General features: G+C 37.9%; 3 protein-coding genes and 1 long non-coding RNA gene across 4 annotated transcripts in view; 2 read left to right on the top strand and 2 right to left on the bottom strand.

Moving 5' to 3' along the window:
• Nucleotides 1-2,972: 2,972 nt before the first annotated feature.
• The window catches only part of LOC114151965 (neurotrypsin), a 47,167-nt gene continuing 23,373 nt past the window's right edge, over nt 2,973-26,766 (bottom strand). The window contains exons 7-14 of the mRNA XM_028029541.1: nt 26,060-26,238; nt 25,196-25,337; nt 10,257-10,477; nt 9,168-9,309; nt 8,789-9,067; nt 8,024-8,146; nt 7,653-7,918; nt 2,973-5,485 (exon numbers count right to left, since the gene is read on the bottom strand). Coding sequence (XP_027885342.1) covers nt 4,986-5,485; nt 7,653-7,918; nt 8,024-8,146; nt 8,789-9,067; nt 9,168-9,309; nt 10,257-10,477; nt 25,196-25,337; nt 26,060-26,238 — 1,852 coding nt within the window. The 3' untranslated portion in view covers nt 2,973-4,985. The remainder of the gene's footprint in view (nt 5,486-7,652; nt 7,919-8,023; nt 8,147-8,788; nt 9,068-9,167; nt 9,310-10,256; nt 10,478-25,195; nt 25,338-26,059; nt 26,239-26,766) is intronic.
• On the top strand, nt 6,354-6,711 carry LOC114151969 (uncharacterized). The gene is made up of 2 exons (XR_003597049.1): nt 6,354-6,459; nt 6,661-6,711. It is a non-coding gene; the product is annotated as an uncharacterized LOC114151969 (long non-coding RNA).
• On the top strand, nt 11,289-16,708 carry LOC114151967 (uncharacterized). Its single transcript, XM_028029546.1, has 10 exons — nt 11,289-11,589; nt 12,006-12,142; nt 12,514-12,820; nt 13,122-13,204; nt 13,336-13,388; nt 13,968-14,010; nt 14,146-14,219; nt 14,433-14,534; nt 14,649-15,745; nt 16,494-16,708. The coding sequence occupies exons 1-9, from the start codon at nt 11,472-11,474 to the stop codon at nt 14,977-14,979; spliced, it is 1,248 nt and encodes a 415-aa protein (XP_027885347.1). The 5' UTR covers nt 11,289-11,471; the 3' UTR covers nt 14,980-15,745; nt 16,494-16,708.
• LOC114151968 (uncharacterized) lies at nt 20,968-24,305 on the bottom strand. The gene is made up of 3 exons (XM_028029547.1): nt 23,440-24,305; nt 22,524-22,742; nt 20,968-21,207 (listed from the first exon to the last, which is right to left on the bottom strand). Exons 1-3 carry the CDS (start codon nt 24,180-24,182, stop codon nt 21,000-21,002), a joined length of 1,170 nt encoding a protein of 389 aa, XP_027885348.1. The 5' UTR covers nt 24,183-24,305; the 3' UTR covers nt 20,968-20,999.

Genomic DNA, 26,766 nt, shown 5'->3' with positions numbered 1-26,766 from the left:
TAATATCTCTAAAAAATAAAAGTTGTATTTTTTGTATATGCATAAATATGTTTATTATTTTAACAATTATTTTTAATATTTAAACATTTTTCATTAATTAGTTTGAAATGAATGCATAAAAAATGTAATTAGGTTTTATGTGTAATTCCTGTGAACATTTTATAGAAATAACTTATTTTAAAACTATTAAATGCTTCATGCTGCAACATTTTATGAATTTATTTTATTTGTCAACATAAATAATCAACATTTGTAATGCAAGGTATTTAATAGCATCCTTCTGAAGAATGTTAAAAAAGATCAGAAAAAGTTATTTTTAACCAAATATCTAGTGGTTTTATAGATGAATTCTAGATTTAAATGTGTTTATTAACTTGCACATTAAAGTTGTGATATATAAAATAAATCTTTCATTAAATTTTCTATATTTCTTAGTGTCGTTAATCATTTGAAAATAGTTACATCGTTTCCAAAATTAGTTAAATATTTCAATAATTCTTTTTATTCCCAACCTAATTTAATTCTAAGTATATATTTTTTTGATATTTTAGATTTATATAATAATAATAATAATAATAAAATCTCTGGCTCCCTCTATGGAAACACAAACACACTCGATCATCCAACTCCTAAATAGTTCAAAGGAAACAGCAACATGTCTGTTTGCAGTTTAAATCATTCATCACTTGATTAATGTGGAAAAGCAATAAAGAGTCTTCAGGAAGATTGAGTCCTGAAGCATCCATGATGTTTTCTCTCAATCAGTAATTAATAATTTAAAACCACATTTCATCTAAAGTGACTTGACGGTCAGAGCAAAGTTGTTTTCCGTGTTGAGTGTTTATCATAAAATCACACTCTTCCATTCCTACGCCAACATTAATATTTAATTTTAAAAATCTCAGCCCATTTTATGTAAATCATTAAGAATCAATAAATAATCTGCATCCTGACAGGCTGCAGGCTCATTACAGTGAATGAAAGGCCAATCCACTCTGGTCCCTCTGTTTTCATGGAGGGACAAAGGAAATGATTAACAGCGCTCATGGGTGACCGAGAACAGCAGCTAAGAAGATTTATTTTTCAATTACTTGCAGTTTTGTAACTAATCGCTTTATTTTGTTTCTCCAATTCTGTTTCTCAAAGAGAGCACTGCTCGGTTCATCATCATCCAAAGATGGGACGTTTGTGACTCACATGCAAACGTACCAAACTACAAAATGGCCTCCAGTCAGGGTGGTTGTTGCTTGAATTCTGCCCTTGACAATGGAACAAGCAGGTTACAGGACAAAACTGTTTCTCCTTGGGTTTGACAAACCCAAATGATAATTTAAAGTTTATGTATTTCATCATTTCAGTTTGCTCAGTTACTCCTGTTGAGAGCCCCTTTCAGAATGAGACGTTTTAGGGCATTTTTGTTTTGGGCCAAATCAAGATCATGAATGCTCTTAAAGGGCCGGTTGTGCCAGAATGTATTGATAAAACCTGTTCACTAAACTTAAAATATCAATAAACTCTTAAAACTAAACAATACTGAAATTTTTTTCAGTTCCTCTGGAATTTTGATTGTTTTTGTGATTTTTCTGCAATAAAAATCAAAGTGTTTTGTTGTACTAATTTGAAAATATTTGCGCTTATTTGTGATGGTAAATTTGACTTTTTATTACTTGCTGTGTATATCATGGACTATAATTTGATATCAATTAACGTTGAGGCAGCTGTTTAGTACAAGTAAGAAAGTTTTTGACAGTTTTTAAGAAAAATCTGCATTGAACTGTATTAGCGCAAAAAAGTGCTGAGATTTGTTGATTTTGTGTGAATTTCCACAATAATTCTCAAGAAACTGGAGGGACTGATTGATATAATTTGGTACTAAACAGATAAAAACTGCATTGATTTGATTGATAACATATTTAAACAGACTTATTGTTTAGTTTAGAATGTAGAGGGCCACATAAAAAGCGGATTTGGCCCACGGGCCTCGAGTTTGACACGTGTTTTAGGGCGTCTTATCACTTTAAATCCAAATAAAGGATTTAAAGTGACTACGCCCCTCAACTCAACGTTACACTGGAAACACTGGTGTAAATGGCGGTAGACAGACGCGCAATTTTACAACCGTACACCTTTGAAAAGCAACCAACAAGACTGCAGAAAGTGGTTTCTGGAGGGTAAGTCAACAAAAAACATCTTTTCCCGTCATTGTGCAGCAGGTAAAACTAGCTAACCAAACTAGGAGCTCAGCTTGTGTTGCTAGGTGATGGACTGGAACTTTCTGGGGTTGCTAGGTAACGGCACAGTGCCTGAAACGGCTCCTTCTTCCAGACACCAAAAAGCATATAACATAGAAAAAATGTCTTGTTGTAAGTGAAATAATCTGCCAGTGGAACTAGTACTTTTTCATAAATATTAAGGATTCATTGACTTATAACAAACTCCTATATCTTTCTGAAAGTAAGTTAGTTTTGTCTCACTTCAAGTGTAGCAAGACATTAGCACGACAAGCTAGTCAAAAATACGTGATAAGATTTTGTGTTTTTGTACCCCAAAATATTGTACTGTTGTGATTCTACAAGTATTGACTCAGTATTTCCATACAACTCACAAATGGGTTATATTTACTGTAAGAAAATGGCTACAGTGGATTTTATTTAGGGGTGTCAGATTAAAGATTTGTGTTTTTATTTGAAAACCATAAATAACTTTTCCCTCCACCTCCCATTTGTGCTCAACTGATGGGTTTTTCTCACAATATCCTAATAAAATATGTTCATGTTTGTAGTCCCAACATGAAAAAATGTGTTACAGTATAAATACTTTTGCTTTTTGGTTTATGATCTTGATATCTTGGTTCAGGAAATTCTCCTGACATCAGAAGTTTTCATGCATGATCCTTTGTAAATTGATGCAGATGCAGGTTTTAAAATATTAACATCCATCGCGTCTCAGAAGAGAAATAAGAGCAAAACATGGAAGTTTTAGTCAGTAAATGCTTTAATACTTAACCATGATTCAGCACATTACACCAGGGAGCAGCTGATAGGTTCAACACAAGTTTATTCACCCTGCAGCCTCACATCTCCGAGACAAACTGTATTTACAAGAGATCACTGAGTCTGAGGGGGGCTGCAGGAGTGGATTTATCTACAGGACCAGAACAACAGGCTCAGGACAGGCGGTAACAGTTTACAAGATGCTTCACGACACAATGATTCACAGCACACCAAGCACGAGTCTGTACACTTATTACTGCGACCGTATAAAATCAACATCAGGGCCGGGTCGTTTGGCAGCGGGCCGCCCTGTGAAAATACAGCAACGTCGCTCCCTTCTGGTGGGATCACACATCTGCCCAGGGAGTAACAGAAAAAGCCTCTGCAGGTTGGCTATCTACAGTAGTACTATCTAAACTCAGAAGCAGCAGCTATCTATCCATCTATCTGAGGAACTACCTACTGTACGGGTCTAGAGCGATACAAAAAGGATATTTATCACCTGACGGAAGGCGTCCAATGGCTTTCAAACGAGATAATTTCCTGTACAGGCTTAAAAGGACCATACCAGTGTTTTTGCTGCTTTTAAATATAGAAAGATACTAAAAGTGTTGCTACGCTGCTGTTTCTGATCACTTTAAGGCTTTAACTTGAGAGGGGAGCGTGGTGTTTGTTTGTTAAACTCCATGTTTTATCTTTTATTTGAAGGGTAAATGATCAATCAACACCATAAATATCAAGATTTTTAAACATTGTTTATCTGGGATATCAGGAGTCCAACAGAAGACCCACATTTCCTCAACTCTCTGTCCTTTTAGTCCATAAATGTTCAATTTGAATATTGAAGGAAAGAAGGAAGGAATAAAGGGCAGATTGAAGGACAAAAGAGAGGATGATCTAAATAAGGAAGGACAGAGAAGGAAAAAATTAAGGAGCAGAGAAAGGAAGGGAAAGAAGGAAGAAAGAAAATGAGATAAGAGAAGGAAGAATTGAAGGATAAAAATGGATGACATAAGAAAGAAAAGAAGGATAAGAGAAAGAAAGAATACTTAAGAAATGAAGGGAGGAAAAAGGGAAGGAAGGATGAAATTAACAAACTACCAAACAAAAAGAATTGACAAAGGAAGTCTGAAATGCTGGAATTATGTAAGTGAAGGAGGGAAAAAATGAAGGATGAAAGAAAGAGTGAGCAGAAGATGAAAACAAAATGGAAGGGAAAAATTACAAGTATTTTTCCATATATCTTCTTTTCTTTTTCCATACTTACCCAGACCTGGAAAATAATTAGCAGACTTTTCCAGAATGGTAATCCTTGGCTATAGCTCCCCCTTGTGGTGGATGAAAACAGCAACTTAATGCTAAAGGTTATAGCCGCTAATATTATCATAAGCTTCCCTCACTAAGACACCAACAACCATTAATTATTTCATCTTAGTCAGTGCTAAGTTGCAGGTCAGAGGTTATAAATACAGCAGCGTAGGCTAAAGCAGTGGTATGGTCCTGAGTTAAGCAGCTAAATTACCTACGGCACTTTCACTTGTAACGTTTTAAGACAACAACCTGAAGAAATGAGCCCTGTTTGAAAAGTATAAGCACACATGAAGTTTTATATAAAAGCTAATCCGGGACGAGACTGGTCTGCTGCAGGGGATTATCTACATGATTAATCTCAGGTTTGTCGAGGTTTTTACAGAGAGCCTAAATATGTTCTGATTTAGTTTCACTATTTTCCTAATAACTCACACAGAGGACAAATAAATAAGTTAGATTAGCATAGATTAATGTGTGACCATGTTCAGTAAATCCCTCCGATAGTTTTTGTCATGCTGTTCTGATTTGTCCCTGATAATTATCATGCTGTTAATCTGGATCATCCCAAACTTCACACCAATTTCTGCCTCAACTCTGTTAGTAAAAATGCTTCAATGCTAAGCTACTTCCTCCCTCCGGGTGGTCACGTGGCACAGGTGGTGGCCAATGGCACGGCCTCAATCAGACCTCCATCTGTTTGTTTTTGTCTGCATCCTCTGTGTGGAACATGTGTGTGTTCTTGAAGCTGGGCTGCTGATGAGTGTGTTTGTGTTTGAGCTCTTGGTGTGTGTCGAAGTGTTCATCGTGTGAAATGTCATCATCGGCGCGCGTGGGCTCGTTTCGCGTCGCTGCGGGTGCGTGCATTTCCTCCAGACGCCCGTGCGTGTCGATGACCTCGTCGATCCAGCTCCTGAAGCGGCTCACTCGGGTGTACAGCGCCGGGGAGGACGGGTCGGAGCAGCCGTAGCCCCCGGCGACGACCCCAGCCACGACCCATCGGCCTGACTCCTCCTGGCACAGCAGCCCGCCACCGGAGTTGCCCTGGCAACCGTCGCCGTGAAGGATGCTGGTGTCCGGCGGACTGCCGGCGCACAGCGTGCCGTGACTGGAGAAACTGTTACCGAAGCGCTTCTTGCATTGCCATGACAACATCAGAGCGACCCAGGAAGCGATGACTGAGTCTGCGAGAAACAAAAATGCAGGAAATATTTTAAACGTCAACACTTGATTAGCTGAGCAGAGGATTTAATTCCTAAACAAAATGTAAACTCTGCTGTATTTACGAGAAATGTGACGGTTTTGTAGTGGAGTCATGATAGTAGTGAGTGACACCAGATTCTGGCCGTTTTCACATGATAGTCCGGATTGACTTGGACCAAAATTGTAACTGCACCAGAGTTCACTTCAACTGAACCAAGATCGAGGTCTTTAGGTGAATCAGACTTCGCTTTTTTTTCTGCATCCGAGTTTGATTGGACCTTCACATGTCCCCAAACGAACTAGACTTTTTAGACAAACGAACTAGAGTTCATTTAAAGCGGACTTAACAGGACTGGTGTGAATGCACCCTAAAGTCCTACGCAACATGAGTTTTCACCACCAATCCCCTTGTAATGCCGTGCTGGACAACTGCCCACATGGTCCATGTATAAAAACCACCTCTACTGGTACACTGTTTAAAAATACCTTTTTTCTCAGTTTCTTATGAAGAAGAAGAATAAGAAGCAGACTTTTTTATAGACACAGGACAAAGAACTGAAATCCAATGCGGCTCTATGAATGACAATATCCAGAACTCAAAACAGGGACTTTCTGTTCTGCTTTGGCATTTTATTTATTTAGGCGCTGATCAAATCATTGTGTTCCGGTGATCTGTTTACCTCATCTCTTACTTATTCACAAAACATTCTGTGCTGCTTTGACAGCATTTTTCGTTAATAGTTTATGGTTATTGTGTTAATGCCATTGTAAGTTATTTGTAATCGCAATAGGTGCGAAGGCTTTTATTTTGAAGAATTACTGTGTTGTCTGCCACGGACGTCCTGTTTGGTAATTTCCGGTTTTCTCCGTGAGCTGCAGCAAGCATGGCTGAATGTGTTGTGTCTTCAGCATTTAATCCTGTGCCATCCGCGAGAAATTAAGGCGAAGCAATGCTGTAAGTGTTATTTTCTGGTAACATACATGTTGTGTAAGATGTATCAGATATTATTTTACGAAGATGTTAATGTTTAGTTATGGCGGCGGATATTCTTGTTTAACCATTCATAGTGGATTGCATATAACTGGAGAGTTTATGTATGTACTGTAAGTTTCTTCGGACACATAACTAAGTTTGTATTGTTTGTTCTGTTTACAGTTTTCACCCAGCTTATGATACGTGGAAGTCGACAGTAAATGTTCAATCTTGCTACACGTCTCCCTCTCATCAATTTGCTGTGGTTTACCTTGGTGTTTAGTCGGAGTTGTTACACTTTTGATGAGAACACTACACATTCCCTGTTTTGCCTGTAGGATCTGTCGGTAGTTTGTGCTTCATTTGTCTTAAATAGACTGAAAGTAGATGAAAATAAATATCTTTAATTAGAATTATTATTTTTCTGTCCTATCTTGAGCGTATGATGAACAGTGAAACTGATTATTTACATACATTTTCATAGATAAAAGGTAGTTTCTGGCAACTTTCACTGAATTCCTTTCGTCTATCCAACAACAGGTGGCGCCAGAGTGACACTAACTGACAGGTTTTATAGCAACACAGAAAATTGTCAAAATATTTAACTTTATTTCTTATTGTCTTTGACATTTTGTCAAGTTAATCTTGGAAATTTTAAACATTTCTACATCATTTTCTGTTGTTTCCACTATTTATTCCTTCTACCAGTTGTTCTGTGTCCTGTTTTGATAGGAAATATTCATTGAGTCCATGATGGCATCCACTGTGGATTTTTACTTTGTTAATTTTTAATTTGTATGTTATTGTAATTAGTATCAATTATTTATCATTTTTCATTCTGAATATAGTGAAGAGCTTGATTACAAGTGTTATTACTGTCGTCGCTCCAATTATTTGTTTTTTATCATTAATTTTTAGTCTTTTTTTATGTTAATAATTTATTTATTCATGGCCAGTTTTAAGAATTATAAAGGCGTCCTTTTGAGAAACATTTTACTGTAAAAACTAATAGAAAATATTCAAACAGAAAAGATTGAAGTCAAAAGAAATTTTTTGTTAAATGTTTTACTCAGTTTTTAATCATTAAATCATAATGTTTTCATGTTTTATTTAAGGATGTCTCTGGTTGTCTTGCATGCTGTTTATCAAAGATGAATGGGAGAAAAATCACTAACCCGGTCCAGTCCAGCTTGTGGTAACCATGACAACACATGATCCAGTTTTCGCCCCTGTGGCAGAGTCGGCAGCAGGTAGACAGGCTGCGTTTGTGTTCGCTTCAAACGTCACGCAGTGGCCCTTAGAGCTGGGCAGCCTCAGCATCGCTAGGTCGTGGCCTCCACTCTGACCTTTGAACTTCCTGTGCACCACGACCTGCTCCGGTTTGAGAGTCTGCTCCGACGCCCCGACGCGAACCACGTACCTGGAAGGGTCGCTGCCGAACCTGCAGCAGAGGGACGGAGGGCGCTTTAGGAGGAAGCAGTGAACGGCTCCCGCTGGAGAATCATTTTGTTACGGGAAGTGATGGAGAGTCAGGAGCCGGATTCACCTGCTGAGGCAGGAAGCAGACGTCAGCGCCCAGCAGGGGCTGATCAGAGTCCCACTGCAGAGAGGACCACCGGATCCTTCTCGAGAGTGAAGCCACACCGACACCTGCCAGGGCCACGTCATCCTAGGAGCAAACATACAATAAAGAAACCATTATTAATCTTTTTCTTCTTTTGGTTTCTAAAGGAAACCTGACAGGCGTGAGAATTTTAATTCTGATTAGAGAATTTAATCAAAGCAATTGAGAAAAAGTGCAAATGAGAATCTGGAAGAATAATAGCAAGGAGCAACTATTTGGTGCTCATCACCTAAGATACCAGAGAAAACCTGTCTAAATTTTAAGGAAGGTTTTATTGCAATAAGGCTAATAAAGTTTTTGTCTGTTTATTTTACACAGAGACAATGTATAACATTTAATTAACAATTTAAAAGGTTATAGCAAAAAATGGACATTTCCACCTGTAGCCCCTGGACAAGTTGATGGTAATCTAGTATGATTTAACAGATTATGAAGTGAAGAAAATAACTACACACATGTAAAATAATTAATTTTCACATCTAACTAAAAAGAAGGAAACTAATCAAACTACAAACTGTTCATAAAAACAATTTCTTACAATTAGAATATCGTCAATCAATGTTTATCTATATATTGTCCTATTTTTTTGAACGCTTCTGTTACCAAAGCGCCACAAATGGGAGTAATTATGTTAAACGTCCCCATGCCACCACTAGATAGAGCCATTGTTGTTCACCCTCGGTTTACCTGAGCGTGCTGCTCTCTCTTTGACTTCCTGTCTTCCCTTCGTCCTCCACCAGCTTCCTCATCCCGCAGCTCTCGTCCCGAGGTTTGGTCTTCGCAGCCGACCTCCGCAGCTCGACGTCACACTTCACCCCTGCGTCCTCCCTGCGTCTGCAGCCCTGGACGTTCAGGCCGAGTGAAGGGCATTCGCCCAGGAACTCCTCCTTCCCAGTGCACCTCACCTGGTCCAGGTGGATGGGCCCTTTTCCCTGACCGAACCCTCTAGCTGCTACTGCTCCACCACTGAGAAAAACAAACATCAGGGGAAGTCATCTCTCTCTCTCTCTTTTTTCTGTTGCACAGATTAAAATAGAAAGGGTCAAACTCTTATATAAAATTAAACCTGTGTCCAAGCTGTCTGCACACCACGGCGGCGTTGAGGTCGTTCCATCCTGAGTCGCAAATACTTCCCCAGTCTCCATGGAGATACACCTCAACTCGACCTTCCTTCCTGCTGCTGCCGCCCACGAGACGCACCAGGGGTCCTGGCAGGGAGAAAAACTCATTTGCATTCATATTCGCGCATGTTCCTCTGCAGGGCCCAGTCTGCTGGGATGCTCTGAATTATGTGTCCGCTGACGGCATTAAATGTCATCTGGTGCCTCTGCATTCGAGAGCTATTCTCATTTTAATGACCTGAACATGCTGGCAGGCAGACCTGAACCCCAGAGGAGCGTTTATTTTATCTGCAGCTAACTCCGAGACACACAAACACATGTGTTTGACATCTAGAAACAATGTAGTCACATTCAGTGGCCTGCAAAAGTATTTACATTGTTAATCCTCTCACATTTTGTCACATAATAACCATAAATGCCATTGTGCTTTATTTAAATTTGATAAAATATCACAAAGTAGAGCGTAATTTTTGAAGCTGAAGAAATATACATGCAACGCCTTTGCTTCAACCAAAGACTTCACTGCAAAAACACAAAATCTTACTAAGTATTTTTGGTCTAGTTTCAAGTGGAAATATCTTAGCATGCTTAAAATAAGACAAAATTAACTTACAAGTAACTTTTCAGCAAGATACAGAAGTCTGTTTTAAGTCACTAATTATTTAATATTGGTGAAAAAGTACTAGTTCCAGTGGCAAATTATTTCATGTATAAATGTTTTATAGCTGGAATAATTGTTATGAACTATTTTACTGGTCTATCACATACAAATCGAATAAAATACATTGAAGCTTATAATAATATGTGGAGTGGACTCATTTTTATGCTGTACAGACTTAATACTAATTCTGAAGTCACAGATGCCATAAACATGTTATTAATTAAAATCAAATGTTTAAATGACTAACACTTGCCTGGGCTGAAGTGGCGATAGTTACAATGTCCAAATAAACAGTGAAAAGTTTCAGAACATTAAAATCTCTTAGTTCTGGCCTGAGTTTAATTTACCCTACGTATTTGTCTCTGTGCGTTACCTGTTGAAGGTGCGATGACCGGCACTTCGTTGGTTTCCTGGCTGGATCTTCCTCTGCAGCGAACGCCAACGTCCTCGCTGTGGGAGCAGTCCGTCCGTCCCCAGATCCCATGGCGACAGTCCAGCAGAGAAGTCTCAGATCCCTCGCAGTGGACGTCGTCCAGGAGGATCAGACCAACGCCCTCCCCGAACATCCCGTCCACTATGACCTCAGCATGACCCCTGAAAGGTTAAGATGGCAGAGAGGCTTTATCTTTCTAACTTCATTCTATTCATATGCGAGAAGACAAGGGAATTAATTGAATTAAAAATTAATTCACTTAATTAACTCAGTTAATTAATAGATATTAGATTATTCATTTTATTCTAATAAATAATGGTTTGTTAGATTAAAATTAGTTTCAATCGATTAACTTAATAACTCAATAAATCCTGTATATTTGGAAACATTTACTTTTTAATTATCAAAGTTACCTGGGAGGAACCAAATATTTCCGCTGTCTGACATAGTCTTTCTGAAAATATTTTTCCAGAAATTAAAGGTGACAGAGTACGTGGCAAAAAATATTTGTAAATTAACATGTCAAAATTTTAACAGAAATTTTATTTTATAAAAATGAACAAACGCCTATTTATTTATTTGTGATATTTTTTAATTGAAATATTAAATGAACATTTTCTTCAAGACACAAGCGACCTAAATCTCAAGAAAGTCTAAGGCGGCGGCCAAACTGTTGTAGTTTGGCCGCCATTCAGCAGAGGGCGCTGCTGGTCATCCCAAAGCGGAGCCGTTGATAAAGAAACAAAAATGGCGGTGGGGCTATGCCGGAAAGGAAAGAGAAACGGTCCAAAAGGAATCCGGTGTGGGATGGAAAATGTACATTATGCGGGTCTGTTTTGTACGGTGGCCCTGAGGTGCAAAGCACAACAACATTAACGAAGCACAATTACAAATTCAAAAACACAACAACATTAACGAAAACAGAACGACATTAACGAAAACAGAACGACATTAACGAAAACAGAACGACATTAACGAAAACACAACGACATTAACGAAAACACAACTACATTAACGAAAACACAACGGAAAAGGTATGTCCCAGTGGGAGACCTAAGAAATCGCTGATTGGACTACAGCTCGTTTTACTTTTGAACCGGAAGTTACTCTGGTGTGCTTCGTTTTAATGAGAAGCGGGCATACGGTCACGTCGCAATGTTTTGCCCAAACTGCGGGAAAGAGCTGGTTGAGCCGTCACCAAACTTCTGCAGCAATTGTGGCAAGAGGCTTCAACTTCAGGAAATATTTATGGAAGATACTCCACAATGTTCAAGTAAGTTAATAAGCATAAAGAAATATTTATGTTTCTTATGGATGTAGCAACTTGCTAACGTTAGTGGTCTCCAGACCGTGTCCACTGTTATTTAGTTGTTCATTGTAAATGCAGTTAAAAGTACACAAACTCGATATAATACAGCAGCATGGTATTAGCCATATATAGAAAAAGCCCATCTAGGGACAAGTGCTGCGAATTAGCTGTTGCTATTGCACTATGACATAAACATGAGACTGCTGTTTTGTTCAGTTTGTCCATGTCGCTATATGTCTGTCCCTACCAAATAAACCAATTAAATTAAATTAAAAATAGTAAGGTCTGTTACAGCCTTAAATAATTTGTGTCGTTTGTAATACATATCGTCTGTTTGCATGAATGTGATGTGCAACATTTTTTCTTTACTTTACTTCTAGCACAACAGCCTGTTCCATCCTGCCCTGCACCAGCCCTCAGCACCTTCCTTGAATACAGAAAAAAGAAAAATGAGGAGCGACAAAAGTATTCTCTTGGGAAAAAGGGGTTAAAGCAAAAGGAAAAAAAGAAAGTTCGGGTAGGTCCGGTTTTGTTCCGACCAAAAACAAGCAGCTTTTAAGTACCATAATAGACTTGCTTAAAGAAAGTTCCAGGTAGCAAAACTATACAGAATAATTGTTTAACAGTAACAGCAAACTGTCAATTAATGATAAGTCAAAACAGTAAATCATCTACTGATTAATTATTGCATAATAATTTTCCAATCATTGTTCTGTTTGCATCAGTTCAAAAGTAAAAGCTTGAAAATGACTGATAATAGTTAATGGATATATTTGGATGTTTTTGTAACATAATACAGGAGGAATTAAAAACAAAAAGAAAACAACAGAGTATTCTCTAAAACAAAACATTGCTCGGTCTTCCGCACAATTTTTTTTTTGTTTTCAGATAAATATTGGCTTGATGACCATTCACAAGAATGGTCTAAAGCCACAGCGTGGAAAAACCATTTTGCTTGCAACAGATCCAGATGTCTCTGCCACACCTCTGCTCAGTCTTGCTGCTAAAAAAATGAAGGACTTCAACAAAGATATAACAGATGGACCTTTCCTCCTTCTGTACCCAGATGGGACAGAGGTTATTAATATCCCTGGGACACAAACACCGTTTACTCTTGCAGCTTATAAGGCTGAAATTGGCAAGTCATATCAAAGGATCTCTCTTTTCCTCTGCTTGAAAAGGGACTTTGAAGAAGGTAAGCTCAGCTGTTTGTGTGTATTGTTTGGCACATTGCACTAACTTCAATACACGTACATTTTAAAACTGTGCAATTAAGCATTGGTGGCATGAACCAATCAAGTAAAAAGTATACATAGATTGGCTCCTAAATGTAAACTTACTTCCTGGAAACTTGATAGCTAGACACTCAGTTATTAGTTTTTACCAGTGCTGTGTTTATGCTTCCAGATACAATGTAATATAGTTGACCGAACACGGTACTATCACTTAGTAGAAGTTAAATTGGCTTGTTTTGTCTTTTTTTCCTTGTTTATCAGTTGCAAAATTGTCAGACTCGTCCGATTCCGACCCAGAGGTTGTTATTAGAAAAAACTCCGAGTTTGATCTTGCTGATACACTGGTAAGTACAACTTAAAATGTATTTGGTCTTTTGTTTTTATTTGGTTGAGTGACCACAACAAGAGCATTTTACCTAAGCTTCATAGGACTATGCCGATGTTTTTATGTGAAATTGTGTTTCATTTTCTTCAGCCATGGGAACCTATGAATGAAAGCAGTCCTTTGCAAAAGGTGGCAGAAACAGAGTAAGTTATATTTTAGGTACATGCTATAGCATGGTGTGTGTATGTGTATCAAAAGTATTATAGCCTTCAGTGAATTTTCATACAGTATGTACTGGTGACATGTTGAATGTGGATATTTTTAAATTACGTGGTTATGGGAACATGTCCTGGGAAGTATTTGTATTTTTTTTCAAGATGTTTGTTTTTAAATGTTGAATATACTGGCGTGGAAATAATTATTACACTACCCTTGCTTTCTTCAATGTCTTATACATTTTACAAGTATACAGTTGTTTAAATAAATATAACAAAAAGGTTCACAAGAGTTTCAGTAAATAACTTTTGTCAAATAGTTTTGCATGTTTTTTGCGATAATGAGTAAAATCCCTTTGCTTCTATAAAGATGGCATTGTACTGCCAAAACTGCTTTTAGGCATTCCATGTTTTAAGTTATGTCTGTTTTAGTCAGATGACGGACAGAGGAGTTACAGTGCAATAAAATGATTGAGACATTGAAGAAAACTGGGTGATCCCATAATTTATACCTTGACAGCATATGCTCAAAATACCCATTAATATGTTTTTTCATTGTCCTCTAAGGAATGGTGTTGGGGATCTCGTACTTGCAAATGAAGTACAACAGGTACAAACTTTTTATTATCTCACACAACAATCCACAGATTTTTATCTCAAACCTTTAAGTAAAATATTTAAATATTAAAATAACTGCAGGTTAGTCAATCATTAAGTTTTACTCTGGTCTTTTCTCTGTTTTCAGGTTATGGACTTGGATAACAATGGCAACAATCCAGGCACCAGTCAATGTCTCACTGTCCAGAGCTCCTGTTACAGGTGTGTAGGGGCTTCTGTCATAAAAAAGAAGTGTGTTTGTAGTGTCATCATGACAAAGTAACACTGATACATCTATTGTAAATGTATGTACTTTGGATGTTGTATATGTAATTTTTGACATAAATTGAATGTTTTGTGAAGGAAAGTTGGAAGTACACCTTTATGCTTTTTTTTTGTTACCTCATCTATATTGTGCATGTTTTTTCTCCACAGAGACTACACCACTCTCTTTGAGCCCATTGTTATTGATGATGATGATGAGATTGAATATTTTACAGAAGACAAAAAGCAGGACCTGCCCCCAGAAGAACATTTGTTAGTAATTTTAATATTTTGTATTAAATTAATCTGCATCCTGGTCCTGAACGTAATTACATAATGCTAAGTGTGATCAATCAACTGTTTTAAAATAAGTTTATTTTTTTCTAGACAAACAAACGTGCAGCCACATGATATTATTGCAGAACTGGCCAAGAATATTGACCACAAGAAAGTCAGCCGGTTCAACATATGTCGTACTGATGTGTGGGATGGAGCTGTTCGGGGCTTTCAGAGGAGCACATACTCCGACAAGAACGACATGTTCATCAAATTTAACGATGATGCTGGCTGTTTGGAGGAAGGGTTGGACACAGGTGGCCCGAGGCGTGAGTTTCTCACACTTCTTATGGCCATTCTGAGAAATCGTCCTATCTTTGATGGACCCCCAGAAGCTCGTTACGTTGGGTACAATTCGAGAGGTGAGTCATTTTTGGGTTAGTGAACCTAACTAACCTTAGTTAGTGAAGTGGTAGTACTTCTAAAATAAAAATTTGCAGAAACATGTGCTTATGTGTCTGTCATAAGCAGATCTAAGATTTAATTACCCACAGTAATAATTTGCTCTGTACAACAGCTGCCAGGGAAGATGAGTATTTTTTAGCAGGAAAGATGATTGCTGTATCGATTGTACATGGGGGACCGGCACCACATTTTCTCTCAAAGAACCTGGTCAACTACATGATAGGGAATCCAAGTTTCAGCGCCACTGTTGAAGATGTTCAAGATGAGGAGATAGGGAAAGTTCTAAAGCAGGTAGGAAATGACCTAGGTTTAGGAAATAGATTTATTGTATGCCAACTGGAGATTATTTTCACGTTCAGATTAAGATTAGGAAATTATTATAACAAAATAGTAATTTCGTTTTCTCAAAGCTTGACAAATCTTTTTGTTTTGAAAGGCCTGATTTCAGCCTATCTCAAGAAATGTGAAATCACAAATGCACAAAATGTTTATGCTATTTTTGTATTCATAACGAAGAAGTTGTCAAATTGATAGTTCTGTACTTCTTCTTATAATAAACTGCTTGTTTTATAGGTCCTGGAAGCTGAATCAGATGAATCTCTGCTAAATATAATTTTTCAAAACAGCGGGATGTTCCAAACTGCTGGTTGCTTCAGAAGTGTGAAGATTTCTGAGAAGAAAACTTTTGTAGAGGAGTATCTCAGATGGTACATCCTTGACAGAAACCACAGTGCCATTCAACGGTAATTACTAAACAGTGAGCTATTAATATTATATTATGTTATAAAGATTTTAAAATTCGATGCTCAATACTCAAGATCAATGACATATTTCCAGTTGTTCACACCTGCCATTGATATCATGACGTTGTAATTTACTATGAAAAACTAATTGGGTATAAAAAATTGTGATCAAATTATAGATATGAAATTACTTGATCAGATATCAAATTTAACAAGCTTCTTTCCTTAATTGATTTTGTTTTTTATCTTTGGTTGGTAACATCTTTGTGTGTCCTTCTGAATAATTATGTGAAATGTTGTAATATATTGAGCAATACTTTCCAAATTCTGAGTTTCACCACTTTTATCATCCATTCAGAATTTTATGTACAATAGGTATAATCTTCTTTTGTCATCATAAATATATATATATATATATATTTTTTTTTTTTAATCATTGTCAGATTAATCATAGGTATGGCACATGAATAATTTTTCAATGTGATTTCTAAAAATATACTGTTGCATGACACAATTTTGTTTTTTTTGCACAGTGAAAACATTTTTTTTTAAAGTTTGAAATGATAAATTTTTACTTTTAATGATGATTTTTGAGCACTGTGAAAGGTTAGCTTTACTTTGTATATTTAATTTTCTTTTCTTTTTAGACATATTGTACTACAATGTGGTTCACATTTACACAGGACTTAGAATACCTCATATCTATGCTATGAATAAAGTTCAGTGTGTATGTTTTTATCCTTAACAGATTCAAAGATGGACTGGCAAGTCTGGGGTTTTTCGCTGCACTGCAACAGCATTTCAGTGTCCTGTCCCCAGTCCTATGTTTCTCTGCCAAGGCCCTGACTGCTTCAGACTTGGAGACCATGTTCAAACCAGATCTCAGCCCAGTAGGAACCAATAGGCGGCAAAAGGAGGGCAAAACTATCGTCTTCTGGGCAGATTATTTGCTTGATTGCGAAGGTTAGTAAGGACGGATTGTGTTTTATTCTAAAATTGTTTTTTTTCCTTTGTTTTATTAGGAGGAAAGCATACATAAAAATAAATCATTTGTGCAATGCATTATCTATTAACTACATTGTTTTTAATTTTTCAGAGAAAAACACTGCTGTATGTCTAGAGGAAGTCCTGATGTTTGCTACAGGTCTGACAGCGATTCCACCAGCAGGCATGATGCCATCCCCACATCTTGAGTTTTTGAGTGATTCACCCTTTCCTGTTGCAAACACCTGTGCAAATACACTGAAACTGCCACTTTTGGAATCTTACGCTGCTTTTAGGGCTAACATGGACTTTGGAATACAAAATGCTCCGGGATTCGGATGCTACTGAAACTGAAAGAAGAGATTTCTTGGCAGTCTTGTTCTAATGCTGTTGGCATTCAGCTAATTTTGTGATGGTTGCTCCATGGGTCCATGTTGTTCTCCATTTCTGGGTGGCAAAGCCTTGCCATAATTTCTGAAAAGATTAGATAATATGATGTCCTTTTCAAAGTGATAGCTTTGAAAGGGACATCAGCTCATGAAGTCAACAATCCGTTAGGGCAAATTCTATGGAGTGAAAATAGTGTCAAAAAGATTTGTGTGTGCGTAAAATGATTTGTGCGTGCGTAACAGGATTTGTGCGTGCGTAACAGGATTTGTGCGTGCGTAACAGGATTTGTGCGTGCGTAACAGGATTTGTGCGTGCGTAAAAAGATTTGTGCGTGCGTAAAAAGATTTGTGCATGCGTAACAGGATTTGTGCGTGCGTAAAAAGATTTGTGCGTGCGTAACAGGATTTGTGCGTGCGTAAAAAGATTTGTGCGTGCGTAAAAAGATTTGTGCGTGCGTAACAGGATTTGTGCGTGCGTAAAAAGATTTGTGCGTGCGTAAAAAGATTTGTGCGTGCGTAACAGGATTTGTAAACCTTAAAAATAAAATACATGTTGAAAAAGTACACACAAATCACCTGGTACGCACACACAAAACTGCAGTTACACACAAATCCGGTTACGAGTGCACAACTATTTTTGAGACTCATTTCACGCCTCGGTGGAAGCTCCAAGATTTGTGTGTAGATGGTGCGTTTACATGCTAGTAAAAGCTGGGACATCTGAGTTTTCTTCGGAACTGTTTCTTTTTTCCACAGTTCAATACGTATTTCTCTCTTTACTTGTCTCGTGGCTTAGACATATTTTTGTGAGAGAAAAATACATATGTCATTACACCCACGTCTACTTTTTAATACTATAAGATTGTTTATATATGAATCCACATTTGGGACCTATTCAACTGTAATTACTTGGGTAAAAAATTCAACCACTAGGTGGCGGAAGTTTATTCCGCTCTGACTGGGAAAAGCCTTCATTCAAACTGAGAGAAGAAACAAGAGGATGGCGGGTCAGCCGAGTGATCATGTTCGTGGTTTACCGTCCGAAGTTAGTGGATGTTAAAATTTGCACGTTTTCCTGACCGTTGTAATGCGTATTTGTTAGATTATTTCAGATTACGTTTTACGTTTCAAGTAGTTCGACCCAAAGTTCTCGCCCTTCTATAGCAATAGCTCATGTCTACGTTAGCTAAGCTACTATTAGCCCTCGATTAGCATCGGTCCAGTTTAAAACAGAATCTTCCTGGCCCATTACAGCCATGTCTACGTTTATCACCATGCTCAGCTAGTTTTATGATGCCGACAATAATGTAGGCTTAGGTGACGTCTTTTATTATAATTTATTATAATTATATTTTATTAATTATCTGGCAGATAATTAATAAAATATTCCATATTTAATTTGTATATGTCCTTTTTCAACTATGCAATTTATAAAGTGAAAAATTGAACACTGACTGAAATGTGGAAAACACATACATTATTAGCACTTTTTGGGGACAATAGAAATATAATTTCACTAGATGGCTACAATTACAATTTAGTTAATGTGAAGCACAACTTAACATATTATCTGTCCAAAAATGTAAGTCATCACATGGAAGTAATGAGAAATGTGGTTTGCTCATAATGAAGTAACAGAAATATTAATATTTTAAAGATTCAGCCGAGTTACTACACTTATATTCAGCTGCTTACAAAGGCTTCAGTGTTGGATGAGGTTATATTTTCAAAATTTGAAATATTGATGATCTGCATGAATCTAATATAAAAAACGGTGCAGATGTATATGTATGGCATAGAATACATTTGTACATTTGTTAAGAGATGTTCTACGTATTTATTTCTGGTACGAAAGCAATGACCATCATATTCCAGGAAGAAATGTAGAGAAGAGTAAATCTTAAGTGATTACAGTAAGATATAAAATATACAGGTGATAGACGAAACATAAGTCTGTAGCAGAACTAAAAAAAAATTTAAATCAAAAACTACAATTAGTGAGGAGAACTGGGATGAATCCTTCAAATAATAAAAGACGTCACCTAAGCCTACATTATTGTCGGCATCATAAAACTAGCTGAGCATGGTGATAAACGTAGACATGGCTGTAATGGGCCAGGAAGATACTGTTTTAAACTGGACCGATGCTAATCGAGGGCTAATAGTAGCTTAGCTAACGTAGACATGAGCTATTGCTATAGAAGGGCGAGAACTTTGGGTCGAACTACTTGAAACGTAAAACGTAATCTGAAATAATCTAACAAATACGCATTACAACGGTCAGGAAAACGTGCAAATTTTAACATCCACTAACTTCGGACGGTAAACCACGAACACGATCACTCGGCTGACCCGCCATTCTCTTGTTTCTTCTCTCAGTTTGAATGAAGGCTTTTCCCAGTCAGAGCGGAATAAACTTCCGCCACCTAGTGGTTGAATTTTTTACCCAAGTAATTACAGTTGAATAGGTCCCAAATGCGGATTCATATATAAACAATCTTACAGTATTAAAAAGTAGACGTGGGTGTAATGACATATGTATTTTTCTCTCACAAAAATATGTCTAAGCCACGAGACAAGTAAAGAGAGAAATACGTATTGAACTGTGGAAAAAAGAAACAGTTCCGAAGAAAACTCAGATGTCCCAGCTTTTACTAGCATGTAAACGCACCATCTACACACAAATCTTGGAGCTTCCACCGAGGCGTGAAATGAGTCTCAAAAATAGTTGTGCACTCGTAACCGGATTTGTGTGTAACTGCAGTTTTGTGTGTGCGTACCAGGTGATTTGTGTGTACTTTTTCAACATGTATTTTATTTTTAAGGTTTACAAATCCTGTTACGCACGCACAAATCTTTTTACGCACGCACAAATCCTGTTACGCACGCACAAATCCTGTTACGCACGCACAAATCATTTTACGCACACACAAATCTTTTTGACACTATTTTCACTCCATACAATTCTGTATTTTTTTTTAGAGTGGTGTATGTCTGGTTTAGGCTCACGGTCCGGGCATTTCTAATATGTCCATAATATAGTTTTTTGTATCATCTTAAAAGGGGATACACTCGGCTTTCATTTAAGCCAAGTTTTGAATCTGACCAACTCAGGTCACCAGAGCTTGTTAAAACAAAATAACATGAATCCTTTTCGCCTAACCAAGAAACTTTGTTTGTAATCCAATGGTATCCAGGGACACAAGAGTTGACAACTGAAATATTCAGACTAAGAAATCCTGAAATGTACCAAATCTATACTACCATGCAGTCATGTTTTTATGTGGTTATTATGGATTACATAATGGTGGACTAATCTAAAAAACAGTATATGGTATACATTTCCAGATTTCTTAGTCTGAGTATTTCAGTTGTCAACTCTTGTGTCCCTGATGTCCCTGGATACCACTGGACTAAAAACAATGTTTCTTGGTAAGGCAAAAAGAGTTTGTGTTATGTCTGTTTAACAAGCTGTGGTGACCTCCGAGTTGGTCAGATTCGAAGCTTGGCTTAAATGAAAGCCGAGTGTATTCCCTTTTAAAATGATACAAAATTTTATATTGTAGAGCTTTGACAAATGCCCGTATCGTGAGCCTAAACCAGACATACACCAGTCTCAAATAACAGAATTTGCCCAAAGGGATTGTTGACTTCATGAGCTGATAACTATGAATAAACTGCCACTTTAGAAGGGCTATCCTTCTAAAGTGGCAGTTTATTCAGTTATCAGCATGATTTCATATGATTTTGCTATCATATGAAAATATCTAAAAATAGATAATATTTTATGTTATATGTTCTTACCATAACAATGAGTTTTCATTTGAGTAAAATGAACAGGACACAAAATATAAAAAAAAATTTATTCAGGTTGTTTGTGTCTACAGCCTTGCTATGTGTTTGAGGAATAAATACAGTTCCATAGCTGACTCCCAGTTTTGTGACTGCTGTTGTCCATGTTGTTGCATGATTTGCTGTAGGTATTCCTCCATGTCTTTATCACCACACAACTCTGTCACCTGACTTGCTTCTGGGAAAACATCCAGATCACTGTCCTCAACAGGAAATCCACAATCTCTTGAACCATATCTGCAAAGTCAGAATATAATTAGTAATAGAATTGTGACAAATATTTTATATATTTAGTACAAGTACTTGTAATTGTCTGTTTTTTGGGGGGGGGGTTGCTGGCTATATGACACAGTATAAGTGAGCACTATCAGTGACAGCTTATACAGTGTATCACAAAGTGAGTACACCCCTCACATTTCTGCAGATATTTAAGTATATATTTTCATGGGATAACACTGACAAAATGACACTTTGACACAATGAAAAGTAGTCTGAGTGCAGCTTATATAAGAATGTAAATTTATTCTTCCCGCAAACTAACTATATACAGCCATTAATGTCTAAACTAATGGCAACTAATGTGAGTACACCCCTTAGTGAAGATTTCTATAGTGTCAATATTTTGTGTGGCCACCATTATTTACCAAAACTGCCTTAACTCTCCTGGGCTTGGAGGACATGTCAAAGATGTTTTATTGGGTTTAGGTCTGGAGACATGCTTGGCAAGTCCATCACCTTCACCCTCAGCCTCTTCAGTAAAGCAGTGGTCGTCTTAGAGGTGTGTTTGGGGGCTTTATCATGCTGGAACGCTGCTCTGTGACCCAGTTTCCAGAGGGAAGGGATCATGCTCTGCTTCAGTATTTCACAGTACATATTCGGGTTCATGAAATGTAACTCCCCAACACCTGCTACACTCCTGCAGCCTAAGACCATGGCATTCTCACCACCATTCTTGACTGTAGGCATCACACACTTCTCTTTGTACTCCTCACCTGACAGCTGCCACACATGCTGGAGACCATCTGAACCAAACAAATTAATTTTGGTCTCATCAGACCGTAAGACCTGGTTCCAATAATCCATGTCCTTTGTTGATATGTCTTCAGCAAACTGTTTGCGGGCTTTCTTGTGTACAGACTTAAGAAGAGGTTTCCTTCTGGGGTGACAGCCATGCAGACTAATTTGATGTAGTGTGCGGCGTTTGGTGAGTACTCTTAGGGACCTCTTAGGGGTGTACTCACTTTTGTTGCTGGTGGTTTAGACATCAATGCCTTTACATAGAGTTATTTTGTGGGAAGAATAAATTTACACTGTTATATAAGCTGTAATCAGATTACTTTTCATTGTGTCAAAGTGTCATTTTGTTGGTGTCATCCCATATACTTGAATACCTGCAGAAATGTGAGGGGTGTACTTACTTTTGTGATACACTATACATTAACAGCTATAGGTTACTTGTACATAGATAATAGATATCCTAACTTGTGCTAACAACACTTCTGCATTATTATGTAATGTCAAGCATTATTTCTATTTGTGAAGATGTCAATTACCTGTGAGGCAAGAGATAGAGTTCGTTTGGAATCCCCCCAGGACATGATGCAAGTCTGCTTGGCCGGATCCTGTGGTTATTCCAGAGATTTTTGCATTCATCCAGGTCTTTCTGCAGAACTCTGGTGAAGCAGAATCTGAGCAAGCACTGGTGCTCAACGCTTCCGTTGAAGTTTCCGGAGTCTCTTAAATCTCCAAACAAGTCCATCCAAAACTGAGACCTGAGGATACATTGAATTAGAAACGGTTCTGTTCTTTTTCATATTAAAATGATTAAAAGATTGTCTGTCTTTCTCCATGTCCATAACATTGAAAGCATGCTCTAAATCTATGTCAAACGGAATATCGCATCCTAATTTTCCAAGTACAAACTAAAAATTTGTATAGCATCTGTAACCAAACAATGAAAAATTCTAATTTGGAAACAAAATATTTGCTAAAGCCTTATGAAAATAAATGTTTGAAACTAATTCAATATGGCATGTTAACTGGCAAAACGACAGCTATGTGACTGCCAACTCCATAGGCACTTCCTATGGAGTTGCCATGACAACAATAAACAAACCACAAGCTTAGAAGTAGCTTTCACCTCATCCTTTATTTATAAACAGTAAAAGTATGTAACGTCTATTACTCCATAACGATTTTTGAGTACTCTACCCACCTGTGTGTAATACTAAAATTAATATCACAAATATGTATTGTAGTACTTTCTGCAGAACCTGCAAAATTTGCTTAACTAACATAGAGCTTACGTGTACTGTATGTTACTAAAGTCACCAGAACCTTGTTTTTCACACGAAGAGTTTGGACCTACTTTACAAATCCTTTTTAAACTCAGACTGTATGCTTCCACGGATTTCAGACCGTGATCAGCTTTCGCTGTACTTGACATCTGAAAAACACATATGTACCCACCTTCCTCTTCTGAAAAAAGACCACCATGACTCGATGCGTTGATTCCCTGTGGATGATCCGTAACTGTGGCTTGATGACCCAGCATAATAATCCGTATGCGCATGGCGGAGGGTACACTGTATTGCTGCCACAGTCCCGTTCTCTGTGCCGAGGTCTGTTCGTAGTCTCATTGGTATCACTCCAAGACTCTTGACACAGTTTATATAATGCTGGGCAATGACAGAAGGATTGTTGTTTGTTGCCCCACAAACAAGCCACATCATTCTTCTCGAAAATCCATCAATGCATCCTGAGATGGCCAAGCCGAATGGCTTCAGTTTGTCGTAGCCGTCTACATGCCATATGTAATTGGGCCCCATAGAGTGATAGGTGCGCCTTGTAAATCTCCTGCGAGTCCTCAGAGCGATGCCTTGAGGGTTCAGCTGCCTCAGCAGTCTCATTACAACATCACGTTTGACACACAGGTTGTGTTTTTGTTTGAGAACTTGCCACATGGTCCGATAGCCAAATAATTGCCCTGGTCCTCTCAGCTCGGCCGTAATGGCACGCCTCACTTCCCGAAGTGGAGAGTAGTTGCCTCTTCTATGTAGCCCCGCTTCTTTTAAATAAGTCTTTAGTGAACGCATACTAACTGACACTTTGTGGTTGGTCCGAAGCATGTCCAGTATCACCTCATATGTATGTCCTGAGTCAAAAGACTCTCGAATAGCAGTAGTAAGGTTTGGATCACCGAGAACATTCATGTTATTAAAAAACACGTTGTAGCCAGAATAACTTCCGGTTCAAAAGTAAAACGAGCTGTAGTCCAATCAGCGATTTCTTAGGTCTCCCACTGGGACATACCTTTTCCGTTGTGTTTTCGTTAATGTTGTGTTTTCGTTAATGTTGTGTTTTCGTTAATGTCGTTGTGTTTTCGTTAATGTCGTTGTGTTTTCGTTAATGTCGTTGTGTTTTCGTTAATGTCGTTGTGTTTTTGTTAATGTTGTGTTTTCGTTAATGTCGTTCTGTTTTCGTTAATGTTGTTGTGTTTTTGAATTTGTAATTGTGCTTCGTTAATGTTGTTGTGCTTTGCACCTCAGGGCCACCGTAGGTTTTGAAATATAGACACTCGACAAGCTCTTTGAGTTTCACCTTAAAATAGCGCTCATTCAGCCGAGCTTCATGGCGGAGCAGCCTCAACTTATCATTGAAATGTTATTGACGTGCTATGAAGGTGAGGATGCTAAGGAAAGCGGTGGGAATAACGCAACAAAATTGGAAAACGACGGGAAAAGACACGATGCCAAAAAGCAAAGTTTTTGTCGGCTTAAAGCGCTTGATGGGGCGAAGTTTTAACATTCCTGCTGCTCTTGTTCCAGTGTTGTACAGTGTGAGAGAACCGCAATATTATGAATTAACTTAATTTGAATATTGTGTTCATTCGGTCAGCATTTAATACAAGTGACACAAAATAATGTTAAAATGTAATTATGTTCTTTTTTTAAATTAAGCATATTATGAAAAACTAACCCTTTATGTTATGGAAGGATGGTCAGACCTATTATAAAAGCAAGAAATCAAGTTTTTAAGAAAATATATTTAATTAAATGTTAATTGATTGATAAAATTAATCAACTTTAGATTAACTCAATAACTTGCATTCCTATCCAAAACATGTGGAGACTTGCACCAAGACACAAAAGTACAGCTTTTAAAAAACATTTATTACAATAAAAGTTAATTTTAAATATGCATTTTGCAAGATTACAGCTCCTACCTGTATCCCAGCTGTCTGCAGACCACCTCTGCATGCTGCTGGCTCCAGTGGTCGTCACACGCCGTCCCCCAGTCGCCGTTGTGAAACACCTCCACCCGACCCTCCCAGGGAGTGTCACCTCCAACCAGACGCACCACACCATCTGAAACATCGTCAAAATCTTCGCTGTGGTCACCAGGTAACATTGATGTTTACAAACAAAACTGCTCTCATTCATTTTAACTTTCAGATTAATTATTGAGCTCACTTTAGGTACAGTAACTGATCCGTTTCCTGTTAGTTCCTGCTCTCCTCAGACAGGATAGTCATAATTTATTGTTGTTCAGGAGGTATAAATAGCTGCTCTGAGCCTGATGAGAGTGTTTGCTTATTTGGCCAAGGTAATATGGGCTGTTTCCCAGGGTGGCATTCTAATGGGAGTGGACGAGTGGGGCATGAGCACTGTAACAAAAAAGATAACTTATCTGTCTGCAATTTGTGTCCTGAAAGCATTTTATTTTAATTTTTTGTTTTTTTGGAGTTTGCTCAAGCAGGAAATCTGAGGAAATAAAGTTTTCAAAACTTGTGCCATAGTGGGTGTTGTGGGTAGCAGAAGGAGGATCTCACACCTCTGTGTGTGTGGCCTTGTGTTTGATGGAGTGTAAGGGCCATTTTCCCAACAAATACTACTTTGTAGGAACCAACTGCTCCTTATGGGACCCATAAGAAGAAGTTCTGTTTTTAGGTTATAGCTCATAACACAGACACATCGTTATACCTCTATAACTAAGGACTCTGGATTGACTTCCATTCATTTTAGTAACTGCATTTATGCCAAACCCGGACATTTTCCAAAACCCCAACCATCACTAGTCTATTCCTAACCTGTATAAGGGCTGCAGGAGACCCCAGCGTCCTCCATGTGGTCACAGTTGTGCTGCTCCCAGTCGCTGTGGGGGCACTGATCCAGGAACAGCTCGTTTCCTGTGCACTTCACAGCATCCAGCAGGATGGGACCTGATCCCTGCCCGAAGTGAGCCCACGACCAGGCCTTCGCCACACCCCTGCAACACACGCACACACACTCTGTATGCCACTCAAGCTTAAACTGGTTTAAAAAAAACATTACAGATTATATGTGTTTTTTTATATGTGAAAAAGTATTGCAAAAATACAGAAATAATATTTGTTGCATTTTAAAAATGTTTTCACTTTTTACTTCAACGTGTTTTGGGTAGTGAGAACAGGAAACCTTTATTCAGACTTAGAAAATGGCTTCTTATAATGCATATTTATTTGGATTTGCTTTTCAGGAGTTCCTTAGTTTTGGTATTGTGGGGAAATATAAGATAAAATCTGTCATCACTGAATAAAAAAGCACTTTATTCTGCATACATCCCTTCTCCACAGCAGTTCCTTCAACCCACACAAAGTAACTTAAATGTGTCAAACTAATATGCTATATAAAGTACATATAAAAAATCCTTGTTGAATAATAAATAGCTACCAGGTGGCTCCTTGTAGCCATAACTTATTGATGGAGAAATGCTATAAAAGCCCTGCTGCGGATGTGTTTTTGTCCCTGTGTGTTT

This window comes from Xiphophorus couchianus, chromosome 10 (genome assembly GCF_001444195.1).
Source record: "Xiphophorus couchianus chromosome 10, X_couchianus-1.0, whole genome shotgun sequence".
In the NCBI taxonomy this organism is placed as follows: domain Eukaryota; kingdom Metazoa; phylum Chordata; class Actinopteri; order Cyprinodontiformes; family Poeciliidae; genus Xiphophorus; species Xiphophorus couchianus.
The sequence above is the reverse complement of the archived record's forward strand: the minus strand, read 5'-3'. Positions and strand labels throughout refer to the sequence as shown.

Bases quoted from the DNA above. Each gene is read 5' to 3' on its own strand.
- LOC114151968 (XM_028029547.1), bottom strand. From the start codon at position 24,182: ATGAATGTTCTCGGTGATCCAAACCTTACTACTGCTATTCGAGAGTCT. The intron at 22,743-23,439 runs GTGGGTACATAT...ATGTATCCTCAG, and splicing joins TCTTTTTTCAGAAGAGGAAG to GTCTCAGTTTTGGATGGACT. The intron at 21,208-22,523 runs GTAATTGACATC...CTGACTTTGCAG, and splicing joins CTCTATCTCTTGCCTCACAG to ATATGGTTCAAGAGATTGTG.
- LOC114151967 (XM_028029546.1), top strand. From the start codon at position 11,472: ATGTTTTGCCCAAACTGCGGGAAAGAGCTGGTTGAGCCGTCACCAAAC. The intron at 11,590-12,005 runs GTAAGTTAATAA...CTTTACTTCTAG, and splicing joins AGATACTCCACAATGTTCAA to CACAACAGCCTGTTCCATCC. The intron at 13,205-13,335 runs GTAAGTACAACT...CATTTTCTTCAG, and splicing joins TTGATCTTGCTGATACACTG to CCATGGGAACCTATGAATGA.